The 14,322-nt window shown below is 42.5% G+C and overlaps 1 protein-coding gene across 1 annotated transcript in view; it reads right to left on the reverse strand.

The window, feature by feature from the left end:
* SLC5A5 (solute carrier family 5 member 5) overlaps positions 1 to 14,322 on the reverse strand; it is a 111,321-nt gene that overhangs the window by 61,052 nt on the left and 35,947 nt on the right. The window contains exons 8-9 of the mRNA XM_073593246.1: positions 5,425 to 5,554; positions 4,217 to 4,305 (exon numbers count right to left, since the gene is read on the reverse strand). Of these exons, the coding sequence (XP_073449347.1) occupies positions 4,217 to 4,305; positions 5,425 to 5,554 (219 nt within the window). The remainder of the gene's footprint in view (positions 1 to 4,216; positions 4,306 to 5,424; positions 5,555 to 14,322) is intronic.

The following is a 14,322-nucleotide window of genomic DNA, read 5'->3' on the forward strand; positions in this document are numbered from 1 at the left end:
CGATGAAAAGGAAAGTCCCTGCTAATTCATTCCTGCTGTGTGTGTCAATGTATCTTGTGCGTTGCCTTTTTGTCTTTTGTACTAATTTTGTCTGTTTTTGCTTATGATAATCCTGCCATTTAACTTTTTGGGGTTTGGGGCGAGGACTTCTGATCACCACAAAGGTTTGTCATGGTTGTTATTAGCTTGATTTGTATCCCTGCTTTTCTAATGTGATTTGTTTAATGTGTCTAATTTTTTAGTGTCCTACCCTTGTAGATTGTAAGCTCTTTGAGCAGGGCCCTTCTAACTATATTGTCAAAAGCTGGAGCATCATTTCCATGTCTTTTATTATTTTTTTTAATTTTTTTTGGCCTAAGTACATTAATGTAACAAATATTTATACTAATGTTGAAATAAAAAGTTGATTGTTTTTTGCTTTATGTTTGACTTTTGCAGACTTAAAATACATATTTTATAAGTGCAAACTATTCATTCCCATTCGAATCTGAAATTTAATCTTTTTGGTTGTGCACACATGCTTGTCCTTGATTAAAAAGTGTAATGGGGAGGGGGGAAGGAAACCCCCCCCCCCAAAAAAAAATCTCTGCTCCAAAGCTGAATTTCAGGGCTCTACTAATTATTTTGTGGACTAGGTAAGCCATGAAATATGTCAACTAGATGTGCATTCTCTCTAAGCACCAAATTTTGAAAAAAGGACTACATAAACAGTAGTTTAAACAAAATTTGGCGTGAGGTTCCCTCCCCAAAATTGATACCAGACCCTTTGGTTCGCATATGGATTTTAACCACTTGCTTACTGGGCACTTTAACCCCCTTCCTGCCCAGACCAAATTTCAGCTTTTAGCGCTGTCACTCTTTGAATTTGCGCTGTCATGCAACACTGTACCCAAATTAATTTTTTTTCATTTTTTCCCCACAAATAGAGCTTTCTTTTGGTGGTATTTGATCACCACTGGGTTTTTTATTTTTTGTTAGTAAAAAATGGGCACTGATAGGCTGCACTGATGGGCACTGATAAGGCAGCACTGATGAGGTGGCACTGAAGGGCACTGATGGGTGGCACTGATAGCTGGCACTGATCGGTGGCAGTGATGGGCACTGATGGGCACTAGTAGGTGACACTGATAGGCGGGACTGATTGGCACCACTGGTGGGCATTGATAGGTGGCACTGGTGGGCATTGATAGGTGGCACTGATTGGTGGCACTGATATGCACTGGTGGGCAATGGCAGGTGGCACTGGTGGGCACAGGTGAGGTGGCTGCTCCTCCTTCTCTTCGAGACCGATGTCTCTTTCACAGAAGCTGGTGATCGCCTTTTTTTCTCCTCACGCTGTCAGCGTGAAGAGGAAAAAAACAATTACCAATCTTCTGTTTACATAACGTGATCAGCTCTCATTGGCTGGCAGCTGTACACGTGGTAAAGGGCCGATCTGTGATCACCCGAGTCTCATTGACTCAGTGATCACAGATCACAGGAGGCGTGCGGGGAGCGTGCAAAGGGGATGACGTCATATGACGGCCTCCCGGCAATGTAGGTCCACGCTGTAGCCATCCTTCGACTATAGCATGGACGGGAAAGGGTTAATGGGGAACTCTTTTTTTTCAAAAAAATTGCCGTGGGGTCCCCCCAAAATCCATACCAGGCCCTTCAGGTCTGGCATAGATTTTAAGGGGAACTCCACACCAAAATGTAAAAAGAAATTGGAGCATGGGGTCCTACCCAAAAACCAATCCAGACCCTTATCCGAGCATGCAGCCTGGTGGTCAAGATAGGGGGGACGAGCGAGCGCCCCCCCCTCCTGAACTGTACCAGACCACATGCCCTCAACATGGGGGGTGCTTTGGGGTTCCCCCGACAGCACCTTGTCCCCATGTTGATGGGGACAAGGGCCTCTTCCCGACAACCCTGGCCGGTGAATGTCGGGGTCTGCTGACGGGGGCTTATCAAAATCTGGAAGCCCCCTTTAACAAGGGGGCCCCTAGATCCCAGCCCCCCTACATCGTACCCCTACCCATTCACCCCAAAAAGCAGTGATATGTAAAAAAACAAGAGCCGTTTTTTGACGTGTCCTTTATAGTAAAATAGTTCTGAGCTGTCTTCTCCCTGAGCTATCTTCTCCTGCCGCCGTCTCTTCCGACACCATCTTCTCCTGCTGCTGTATCTTCTGCCGCCATCTTCTCCTGCTGCTGTCTCTCCCGGTGCCGTCTCTCTCACTGCCACCTTCTCCTTCTGCCGTCTTCTCCCGCTGCAATGTTCTTCCTCGCCGGCGGTTCCGCGCTGAAATAAACCCCCAAAAAACACAAGGGACAGGCTCTCCGGGGGATGTCATCGAATGGCCACGCCCCATGGCAAGATAAGAGATGCCAGACAACAGGCGATAAAGCAACGGAGGAAGACAGCCACAGAAGAAGATTTATTTAGCGGGTAACCGGCAGCGAGGAAGAACACCGCAGCGGGAAATGCAGTGGCGGGAGAGACTGCACCGGGAGAGATGGCGGTAGGAGAAGGCGGCTTGAGGAGAAGACAGCTCAGAGCTATTTTACAATAAAGGACTTGTCAAAAGAAGACCGGAGAAAGAAGGCGAAGACCAGAGGAAGAAGGAGAAGACTGGAGGAGGAAGTGGGCAAGGGGAAGACTGGAGGAAAAAGGAGAAGACCAGAGGAAGAAGTGAGGGGAAGAAGAAGACAATTTTAATAAAGGAATTGTCAAAAACTGTCTCTTGTGTTTTTTTATTTTTTGACACTTTTGTGGAGAATGGGTAGGGGTACAATGTACCCCATACTCATTCACATGGGGGGAGAGGTGGGGCTTCCAGATTCTGATAAACCCTCCGCAGACCCTGACAACCACCGGCCAGGGCTGTCGGGAAGAGGCCCTTGTCCTCCTCAACATGGGCACAAGGTGCTTTGGGGGATCCCAAAGCACCCTTCCCATGTTGAGGGCATGTGGCCTAGTATTGTTCAGGAGGGGGGCGCTCGCTCGTCCCCCCCCATTATGACCTGCCAGGCTGCATGCTCGGATAAGGGTCTGGTTTGTAATTTTGGGTGGGACCCCACACTAATTTTTTTTTTAATTTTGGCGTTTTTTAATTTTTTTTTGCATCTATATTGCTGGGAGTCGACAATACATTACAGCCGCGAGGAAGTTTAAATGACATTTTTTCCTTTAGAAATGTTATTATTGCTGCGGCATATTCTACACATTGCACATATGCGTCACTTTACAGGCAGACTAAAGGGACCCCTTATTTATATATATTTAAAGGAATATTTATTTTTTATTGTTTCACTTTAAGCATCATTAAAATCACTGCTCCTTTAAAAACGATTGTTTTAAAAACTTTTTTTGCATTGATACATGTCCCCCAGGGCAGTACCCAGGTCCCCATACACTTTTTATGGCCAATAATTTGCATACAAGCCTTCAATGAGGACTTTTGATTTTGCAGGTTCGAGCCCCATTGACTTATACAATTCCCGCATATGCTTATGTGACAGGTATGTTCGCCAGCAATACCGCACTTTCTATTTGCATGACCGCCCAGTTGAAGTCTTAACTGACTTTAATTGGGCGCTGTTAAATATAGAGCACCCAGTACTTTCCAGGACTCTTAGTAAATCAGCCCCCCTATAAGCATCATTTGGGCTCCCGCTGGAGAGCTTTTTTTGCAGTGTCTGTCCCCAGAGTCTACCATGCCATCAACAAACCTAAACATGATGTCTCCACGCTTCATAGCAACAGTGCAAGGTTTGTCATTGCTTGCCATCTGGTGATTGGTGGAGGGACACCACAGTGGAAGATCACTCTGTAACACTTTGGGTTAAGTGTGTATATTTGATGCTGGATTTTGTCTGTCTTCTTGTGAGTGGTTTGGCACACTACATTTATCATTGGAGCATCTTTCTGAATATAGAGAAGATTCCTTTTTGGTCATGTCACACATTCACTACTGGGACTTTATATATTGTATATAATAGGGCATTTGTTTTTCACAGTGAAGCGCTGCACTATTGTTATTCAACAGTAAGTGGATGTAAGTGGATTCAAACATGCTTGGGACAAACATGAGCATTAATCTATACTTAGACAAAAAAGCAAAAAAAAATAAAATAAATATAGGGGAAGACTCAATATACCTTCTTTTTCTACCATTACTCTTCTATGTTTCTACATTTACTAATTATTTGACAAAAATAATGTAGTATCTTACCTAAGTGTTCCACTGTATGCACAAGCAAGAAAAAGACCGGGAATTCCAGGATAATGTTCAAATATTTCCAGCACCATGAATGGAATGTACTGTGAAAGACAACATACAGAGTGTAAGTAGTTTTGTTTTGTCACAAAGTCACTCAGAGGGAACTGCATAAAAAAATATAAATGTACTTAAAATGTATTAAACAAAAATTTTATATTGTAGCTTATCAGTCCTTAGATGTGATGACTGTATTGGGGTTTTCAAGGCTTTTTGCTTATCATTTTCACTTTTGGATTTGCCAGTGACACACTACCTATTCTAGGGTGGTGATGCTCACTCAATACACAGTATCTGTGGAGAGCAGCTTTACCAACCTGGCAACCTGACAGCAACAAAACACTTTTAATTATATATTTAAGAGATCAGAAGGGAAGAAAAAAAAAGTTAATTGTTAAAATATATACGTATTCTTTAAGTCTACTTACAGCCCTTGCACCCCAGATACCAATGACAATGTTTGGTAAAGTCTTAACATCAAGGGCTACTGTGTATACACGTATTAGGGGTTGATATACTTAATAAATATTAATAATGACCAACGTGGCCATACCTTCTCTGAATCTGGAGTACACTGCTCATATCTACTGCCTATATATGCAACATTGACTGATGCTGTGTTGGCAGAAGTGTCATTTAGAAAATACCTTTCCTTTAGGGTTAAGACATAAATTAGGCAACCCCAAATATTGTTCAATAAATAAGCAAGAAAGTGCCCTGTTTCTAAATTCCAATCCTTGAAAATATCATTTTTTGGGGGGGAAAAGCCTTTTTCTATTATTGTACTCCAGGAAAGGGAGTTCCTGTCTAGAAAATATATTACTTGTACAATTACTCCTTCTATTTAGCAAAATTAGTATGAATATATAATATTTATTCTTATGCACCAATGCAAAAGGAACCCCTTGGTATATATTTATATGGGTATACTAATAATCACTAACTGTAAAAGATAGAGTGTTTGTGAATGCTGTCTATTTACACCCACTATTTACAAATATGTATTTTACTAATTGTAAAATATATGCCAGTATGAGTTTAATCCACAGAATCAATTATTGAAGTATTCCTAACAGTAATCACGGGTGCTGAAGTAGAAGTAGAGCCATTTGGCAGCTAAAAAAAGTAATTTAAATAAGACAAATAGATGACTATATAACTACCTGGTCAGGAGCAGAGACATAGCCAGCCAGTAGAGGGTCACAGTTTATGTAATATGAAAACATTATGATTCCACAGGTGACCGCACTTGACACAATGACGCAAAGGCCCACTTGATTTACCAGGATCGCTCTGTAAGAAAATAAACTCTTAGGCATTCATTCAACCAAAAACAGTAAGGAGAGGTTAGTGTTTTTTTTAACCATTTTTATACTGGTTATAAATATATCCTTCTGGTCGGTTCTTCTGCTATTGGGCACACAGAACAAGCCTGGAGTATGATAATAGCATGATTCTGCTAACGGTCTGTGATAAAAATACAGTCATGAGATGTGTAAAGTGATTTGTTCACTCAGTAGATAGAAAAGACTTCATGATGTAAATGAGAAGACCCTTATAGCATTCCTGTAAAAAGTATCAAAAGTATCTATTGCTATGTGTGTACAGTTCCTGCTGAAGAATAATTCACAATAACCAAGTGCATTGCTAGTCTAACTGCAATCCAGCCCTATGTTGACAAATGACGACGAGTACAGCAAGAGCCTTCTTCCTTGGTTCACACACACAGCGAAAGAAATATGCACTTGATCTATTTTCAGAGGCATGGCAAGGTCTGCTGCAAAGGAAAACTTAGCTTTAGACACCCAGGCAGCAGTAGGTTGCTCCAGGTTTGTTAGCCAATGACCCTGTATGTTAGTAAACCATGGAGTGGCAAGGTTTTATTTTGCTTAATTTATTTTGTTTTCTGTTTAGTTTCTGTATCCTGTATATTATATGTAGTCTTTGTAAATAAATTGCATGTGTGTTTCAATGAGAACTGTTGTGAATTCATTCAGTAAGTCACACACCTCGCTGCAGAGCTAATCCCCCACATAGTACCTAATCCATACAACAAAAATGCAATATATTAGAGTTGCTTAGATGTTATTTTAATACATGCTAGCCAACTTTGCTTTTTCCAGAAAAAGTAATGTTGAGAAGATTACAAAGAATAGTGAAGAACTGTGCAGAGGGTAGGAGAGGGGGGAGTATGTGCAGAAGAAGAGTGTGGAGGGTATTACAATGGACAGTATGTGCAGCAGAGGAGTGTGAAGGCTATGACGGTGGGCAGTTTGTCCAAGAGAGGAGTGTGGAGGCTATGACGGTGGGCAGGTTGTCCGAGAGAGGAGTGTGGAGGCTATGACGGTGGGCAGTTTGTCCAAGAGAGGAGTGTGAAGGCTATGACGGTGGGCAGGTTGTCCGAGAGAGGAGTGTGGAAGCTATGACAGTGGGCAGTTTGTCCAAGAGAGGAGTGTGCAGGCTATGACGGTGGGCAGTTTGTCCAAGAGAGGAGTTTGAAGGCTATGACGGAGGGCAGGTTGTCCGAGAGAGGAGTGTGGAGGCTATGACGGTGGGCAGTTTGTCCAAGAGAGAAGTGTGGAGGCTATGAAAGTGGGCAGTTTGTAAAGAAGAGGAATGTGGCGGCTATGAGGGTGGGCAGTTTGTCCAAGAGAGGAGTGTGGAGGGTATGATAGTGAGTAGTATGTGCAGGAGAGGAGTTTGAAGGGTATGAGAGCGGGCAGTATGTGCGAGAGAGGAGTGTAAAACGTATGACAGTGGAAAATATGTACAGGAGAGGAGTTTGGAGAGTATGACAGTGGGTAATATGAGCAGGAGAGGAAAGTGAAGAGTATGACAGTAGGCAGTATGTGCAGGAAAGGAGTTCAAGGGTATGAGAGTAGGCAATATCTGCAGGGGTGGAGTACAAGGGAATGAGAGTGGGTAGTAGGTGCAGGGAAGGAATGTGAGGGTGTGAGAGTGAGCAGAATGTGCAAGGGGAGGAGTACAAGGGAATGGGAATGGGCAGAATGTCCAAGAGAGGAATGTGGAGGGTATGGAAGCAAGCAGTATGTCCAGGAAATAATTGTGAAAGGTATGACAGTCAGTAAAATGTGCAGCAAAGGAATGCGGAGAGTATGACCCACAATCTCACACATGGTGTGAGCAATAAACTGATAATAGATAATACATGTGGATATATGCAAACACAAAACTGTCAAATATGGCAATTTGTTGCTTTGGTTAAGCACTCCAGTTCTCAAAATCTCCCAAACAGTTCACTGTCCACCAAAAACAGAGGACATCTGTAGTGCAAGCATTGTAAACAGACCTCCATGGAGATTTCTCACTTTCTTAACAATACATGTTATGTGCTTTCCTGCACTGGCACTCTGTCCCAGCCCTGATGAGAGTTGTACCTCTTGTATGAGTACAACCATTTCTGGATCTCACACAAGATCACCATGCTGTAGAGAGCCCCCTCCCTTTTCTACTTTAATTACAACTGGACATGCATGGGTTTCCATTCATTTTAGGTCAATTTTTAATTTTTGTTCTGTGTCAGGGGCTGTATTGACAACAAGTCAACAAACAATGCAATATGACTTTGTACAGAAAGCACTTAGCATACAGAGCTGGCAAAATCCCAGGAGCCAGGTAGTCAATGCTCCTCAATCGGTTTTCTCCTCTGGAGCAATTTTTTCATACAAGAATGTTAAAAATCTGCATTTTTGGCTAGATAACTGAAAACACTCAGAGCATTATACATTTTGGGAAGCAGAGGCCCTATATAGAATAAAAAAGGTGTGGTTTAAATTATTTCATGTTGCACAATATTTGGCAAGTTTTTACGAAATCTATATTTACAGTAAAAAATACACTAAAATGAATTTTGGTGTGTTATTTTGTCTTACAGTGTGTGTGTAGTTACCTCCCTTGTGTGTGTGGTACTCAGAGGTCCTGCCTTTCCCATTGTAAGGTAAAGGCATGGGAGCTCAGGGAAGAGAAGGCAGCCATGTAGCAGAGAGAGACAGAGAGTCTTACCCCCTTGCAAGTAATGGTGGAAGGCCTAGGGCCTAAAGAGGACATGAGTAATTGAGCATCACAGTAACCTTCCTGCATAGGGCTGTTGTGGAAAATTTTATGTTAATGTATTGTCCTAAGAGTCTCCCAGTGTCTGATCTCTTGCAGCCCGCTCTAAAGAGCTGACTGGGGCAGACTGGCGCTGGTTGAGACCTGTTAGGTAGTGGAAAACTTCCTGGTGTTTGGAGAGAGGTGTTTGCAGAGAGAGGACATGTCCGCCAGCAAAGGGCCCCTGTGCAATGCACAGAACGATCGTCTGGTGGGGATGCGTTCGCTCTGCAAAGACATTATCGGTTGTTTCCTATTGTCACCCCTGGTATGCCTGATCAACATGTTTGGGGTGCCATGAGGTACACCTGCAGATAATCTCCAATCCATGCACGAGGAACTCTAGTCATCGTATTTAGTTATTGTATATTGTATCATGTCCTGTAGTAATTTGTGTTTGTATTGTGTTGTGTTGTTAAATCCTTATATGGCCATTCACATCCTGTGAGGTCATATCCTGTGTCCATTTCTTGTGAGGTCATAAGCTTTGTAAGGGGTGTTCGGCTGTTGGAAGCCCAACCCTCGAGCTTTGGGACTTCCTGTTATGCTAATAAAGAGTGAGCACACGGCTGAGGAGTCGGTGTGATCTTGGAACTGGAAGCGTGAGGTTGTTTCTATTTGTGAGCATGAGGCACACACACCAGAGGAGGGGCTACATCAGAAGGAGAGACATATGATCAAAAGGTTAGATGCATTTATATCATTAGACGAAATTGTTATTATGATTAGAAACAGGAGATTTGGCTGTGTGCTCTGTGTACAACCGAATTTCTATGACAAAATGGCGAGCCAGGTAGGAGTGAACAGAACCTCCTTCAGAATCGGATCATTAAGATGTGTTGGGGAGGTTCTGCTTCGCAAAAAGAACACATTTTTCGTCTTTTGAAATAATGCTGGAAGTTTGATCGTATGTCTGGTGTGTGCCTGTGTGTGTGTGTGTGTGTGTGTGTGCCTGCGTGTGTGTGTGTGATTTGTATCTCAAATCTTTGTGTAAGGAGACTGTGTGTGTGTGTGTGTGTGACTGATGCTGTGTAACAAGTTTGTAATGCATATGAGAAATAGAAATGTATGAATTAGGATTATTTGCAGCCTGCAATGTGTGTGTGTGTGTCTGAGTAGTTTTGTAAGTAGCTGAACCTGTTTGTAAAGATGCCATGAGTTTAGTGAAGGGGCAGGCATTGTTGTTTTTGTGTTGAAAGGGGCTACGCCCTGGGGGAAGGGAACTATAATGTTCTGAACAGACATACAAGCATTCACTGTCTGTATCTCTCAATGTCTTGTTCCTGTGAAAGCTGATGTGAACTGAGTTTGAGAAGAGATGGTATGTTACAGCCGTGTAATTGTGGGTTATGTGGCTTGGTTGTTTCATTGGATAGCATGTGTTCCTAAGTTGTGTTTTTTTTTGTAACTTTAACACTTTTAAATGTTTGTCTAAGGGTTCATTTAGTATCTCAAATGTGTAATTTTGTGGGGAGAAATTTTTGGTTTTGGCAGGAAAATGGTTTTTGTCTGCTACTTCCTTTTGTTGTCTACCATGTGACTACGGTCAGCCATTTTCTTTTCCTTTGTGTGTGAACTTTGAAATGCTTATCCATCTTGGTCAGTTTTGGCGGGAAAATGTGCCATTTTGTTGGGGTCTGGCCTTTGTTTTGGTCACCATGTGCATCGGCGGCCATTTTGAAGACCTCTGAGCCTTCCTATAGGGGAAGCTGCTCCATTGTGTATTCCTTTGTGTGTGCAAAGCCATGTGCTTTAAGCTACAATCTGGCTTCTAGGCACCATTTTGTGAATTCTATTTTTGTACTGTTTACATACTTTTCAAGGAAACTATTGCGTTTTCTGTATTGAATATTGGTTTTAAGTTGAAATGCCTGTCGCATATCCAAGTGCCCATGCATTGTTGGGACATCACAATAGGAACTGTTTACACCCTATGGGGGTCTCAGGTTTCTAGGCAATAGCATGGGGGGAGTTCTAACTCTCAAAATCAAATAGAGTGTATTGATTAAGAAATCCTGGTTTGTCTTATCATTTGTTAATGTCGGCCATTTTTCTGTAGTCCTGGTTTAATTCACCATTTTGCCGTGGACCGATTTTCGATTGCTGCAACTGCCTTTTTGTTTCTGCTGATTTTAGTCTCGAGCGAAATCTCTGGGTTTGTACTGAATTCCATTTCCAGTAGAATCATTTAGGTTTTTATACCAGTTGTTCTAAAGAAGTTTATGTTTCTAGTGAAGAAATCTCGATTTTGGCGGGATCAACAACTACATTTCATGTGTTAATGGCACCATTTTGTTTGTGGCTGCAGTGGAAGGGAAAAGAACTCCTTCAGCCGTTTTTTTGCAGGAGTTTCAGTTTTTGGCTTTTGTTACACTCACTGTTGTGTGGTATTTCTGTCTCAAAACTTGTGGTTTGACTTCCCAGGGGATATGTGACTCAAGGGGGATTCCCTCCCATTTGCAATATGGGGGCTTATTCCACCCACTTCTGGACAAAAGTTTTTATTTGTTGATGTTTAGCCATAGATTTTTCTAATGTCTTGATAGACAAAATATGAAGCTATTCGAGGCTTCCCCTCCCCCTCCCTCTTCCTAATCAGGTGTGCAACAGGAAGTTGGTGGGAGGGGCTTGGGGTCTTTTGACTTGTGTTTGGAAGGACGAAATCATTTTTATTTTTAAATTAAATTAAGGTTTATACTGTAATACAATTTTGGGTACAGAGCAAACAGGAGGCATCCAAGTTATTGTTGTAATATCGAGGTACAGATAGAAGCCATAAGATTGTTTTTGTTTTAAATAGTGGAGGATTTCATGGTGCTTTGTAGTTTGTCTGACAACACATTTATAGGGCTGCCGATAACCGGTTGTAGAGCATGTAAATGTGAGGATTAGTACGCTAGCACACCGGGAGGCCGTGTAAAATAATCGGAGAACGCCGGGTGCCAGTACTGTAAAAATAGTCACTAAGCAGTACTGATCTGAAAACTAGTGCAAGGGTGCCCTGGACGCAGGGACCGTCATAAGCAATTCGAATAGTCATAAATTATGTTGGTCCATGCGTTGGAGGAAAAAAATGAGGCTCCACACCAGTCAGACAGCTGCACTTCACATGAGATCTGGGTCTGGGGCTCCGGACATGAGACCCCTTAAAGATTGGCAGATATGGTCGGAGGGTACAGTAAGGTGTATTCCTTTGGAAGGTACTTTTGATGTCTGGAGGTACGAGACCCCAGAATAAAAATACACTGGAAGTAGTTCAGCTGTGGCTTCAGAAATCTGTAATGTTGAGTGAGTTGACGGATGCGTAGTACACGTTTGTGTGATTAAAAATACACAGGCCTGTTTTTAAACTTTGTGTGGCTGGTCCATGCAAAGATTTTGAGATGCTCTCGTGCTTTTCAATTTGTATTCTTTTTCTATCGCTAAAAGAGTGGAGGCAGCATTCCATCTGGTCGTTTTAATTTTTTTTCATTTTTCGTTTTTGGGAACTATGAAATATCTCCCCCACATTTGTATCTAAATGTTTGTCTTTGTTTCGTTGTTTGTATGTGGTAACAAGATGTTTGAACCTACCGCGACAGCCCTCTTGCGTGTCGTGGCTGTTGTATTTTAGGAAAAAAAAACTGTGAAAGTAAGATTTACAGAGGGTTTAGTTATTATTGGTTTTGTGGAATGTCAGTGACAATTTACCAATGTACATGAATGTTGTATTGTTTACCATTCTTTGAAGGATAGAGTAATAACCTTTTGTTTATAAGTATCTTTTCAGGTCCAAAGAGTTTTTGGAAATGTATGTACAGGTGTATAAGAAGGTAAAAGTATCATAGGCTATTTCACTGTTTTATTCTGCACCATTCTAAACCCTGCATGTCTTCCTCCAGTTTGTAATGAGGAGGGAAGAAAAGGGGGAATGAGAGTGGTGAGAATGACACATTTTCAAACCAATAATACTAACCTTTGTAATTCTAACCAAGTTTGTGCCAAGACTGTCTTTCTTTGATAGAATTTGAATCAGCAAGCAGCAGTCTGGTGAAAGAGGCTCCCATCCCAGATGCTAAGAACCTTTTTATCACTGTTTCCAGATATTACACCCCGGATGGTAAGCCACGCACAGGTTATGCAGTGACCACAGTCCCGATGTCTGGGTTATTGTCATATGAGGTTTGTTTGAAGGTCAACCAAAAACAGAATTGTACTTTCCTCATTAGCTGTCACCTACATTCTCAGCTGATGGGGTGGGTGCGATCACTGTAACATGAACTTCAAAAGGTCCACCACAGGGTTCACGAGTCCATCCTGGACCCTGACACAATAACCAGTTTACATTCTTTCCAACCAGGTGACTGGGACATTATAAAGAAGCTTGAGGGATGAGACCACGCCAGTCACTGCAAGAAGCTGATCCACCACAAAGAGTAGAGAAGTATCTTCGTTAATTTATATTTTTTGTTTAATACATTTTGGCAAGGGTAACGATGAAAAGCATCCCAACTAGCTATGAAAGAGAACAGGACACATGGTCGGGTCTATTAGTGCCCCAGCGATGACGGCAGTACATGCTATGTGACGTTCATATTGGTGTGAGGAGTTTTGACAGACTAGTAAAATCCAAACAGACACCTGTCAATAGAACTTAACAACAAAACATTTCTAGAGGGTAAAATTAGTTATAATTTTAACAATAGCTCTGGTTCTTGCCAGCTTTGGTATCGGGATAACTAGGTAGCCCACAAGTGTGCTTCAACTGTAGTTTGGTATTAATGCGGATCTACAGCTTATAAGGTAATTTCCCGTAAGGCAAGAGGTTCATGTGTGCTGGTGAAACTCGTCCCAGCATCTTATGTCGCAGCCGATCGTAAGGATCTGATGGCGCGAGAGAAGGTAAGAATGGCAGGGACAGCTGGAAGGGAATTGCTTGTACACGGTGGGGGCTTGAGCTCATGAAACGCTTGAACAATTTCTCATCCATAGAGGATGAGATGTTTTCATGTAACTGTTGAAGCTACAAGGAAGTTCCCACAGTCCAGGGGGGGTTTCTGGGAATTTATAAGTAAAGATTGTTATATTTGGATCGGGGATAGTAGTGACAAAGTTCAGGCCCATATGGATAAGGTTTAGGTCCCTACAAGGCAAGGCATGTTGTTTTTGTTTCTATTCCTTCTATATGCCATGATGAGGTACTCCTGTTGCCTGATTGGACGCGTGACCAGAGCCTGAGCAGATGACCACATCTTCCCTGATGAAATGCCCTGAAGCCCAACCTACGTACAAGACACAGAGGATCCCAGACCGACCGGCGACTACAACAGCTCACCACGTCATCTCCAACAGAGTCTACATGTCAAGCCGTGTTTTACTTTTTATGGACTAAGAAGAAGATCAGGATTCATCGAGGGACACATGGGATCATATGACAAGAGGAGGAACTGTTGTGGAAAATTTTATGTTAATGTATTGTCATAAGAGTCTCCCAGTGTCTGATCTCTTGCAGCCCACTCTAAAGAGCTGACTGGGGCAGACTGACGCTGGTTGAGACCTGTTAGGTAGTGGAAAACTTCCTGGTGTTTGGAGAGAGGTGTTTGCGGAGAGAGGACATGTCCGCCAGCAAAGGGCCCCTGTGCAATGCACAGAACGATTGTCTGGTGGGGATGCGTTCGCTCTGCAAAGACATTATCGGTTGTTTCCTCTTGTCACCCTGGTATGCCGGATCAACATGTTTGGGGTGCCATGAGGTACACCTGCAGATAATCTCCAATTCATTCACGAGGAACTCTAGTCATCGTATTTAGTTATTGTGAGAGTGAGCACACGGCTGAGGAGTCGGTGTGATCTTGGAACTGGAAACGTGAGGTTGTTTCTATTTGTGAGCATGAGGCACACACACCAGAGGAGGGGCTGCTTCAGAAGGAGAGACATATGATCAAAAGGTGAGATGCATTTATATCATTAGA

The sequence above is a fragment of the Aquarana catesbeiana genome, linkage group LG01 (genome assembly GCF_042186555.1).
Source record: "Aquarana catesbeiana isolate 2022-GZ linkage group LG01, ASM4218655v1, whole genome shotgun sequence".
NCBI lineage: Eukaryota > Metazoa > Chordata > Amphibia > Anura > Ranidae > Aquarana > Aquarana catesbeiana.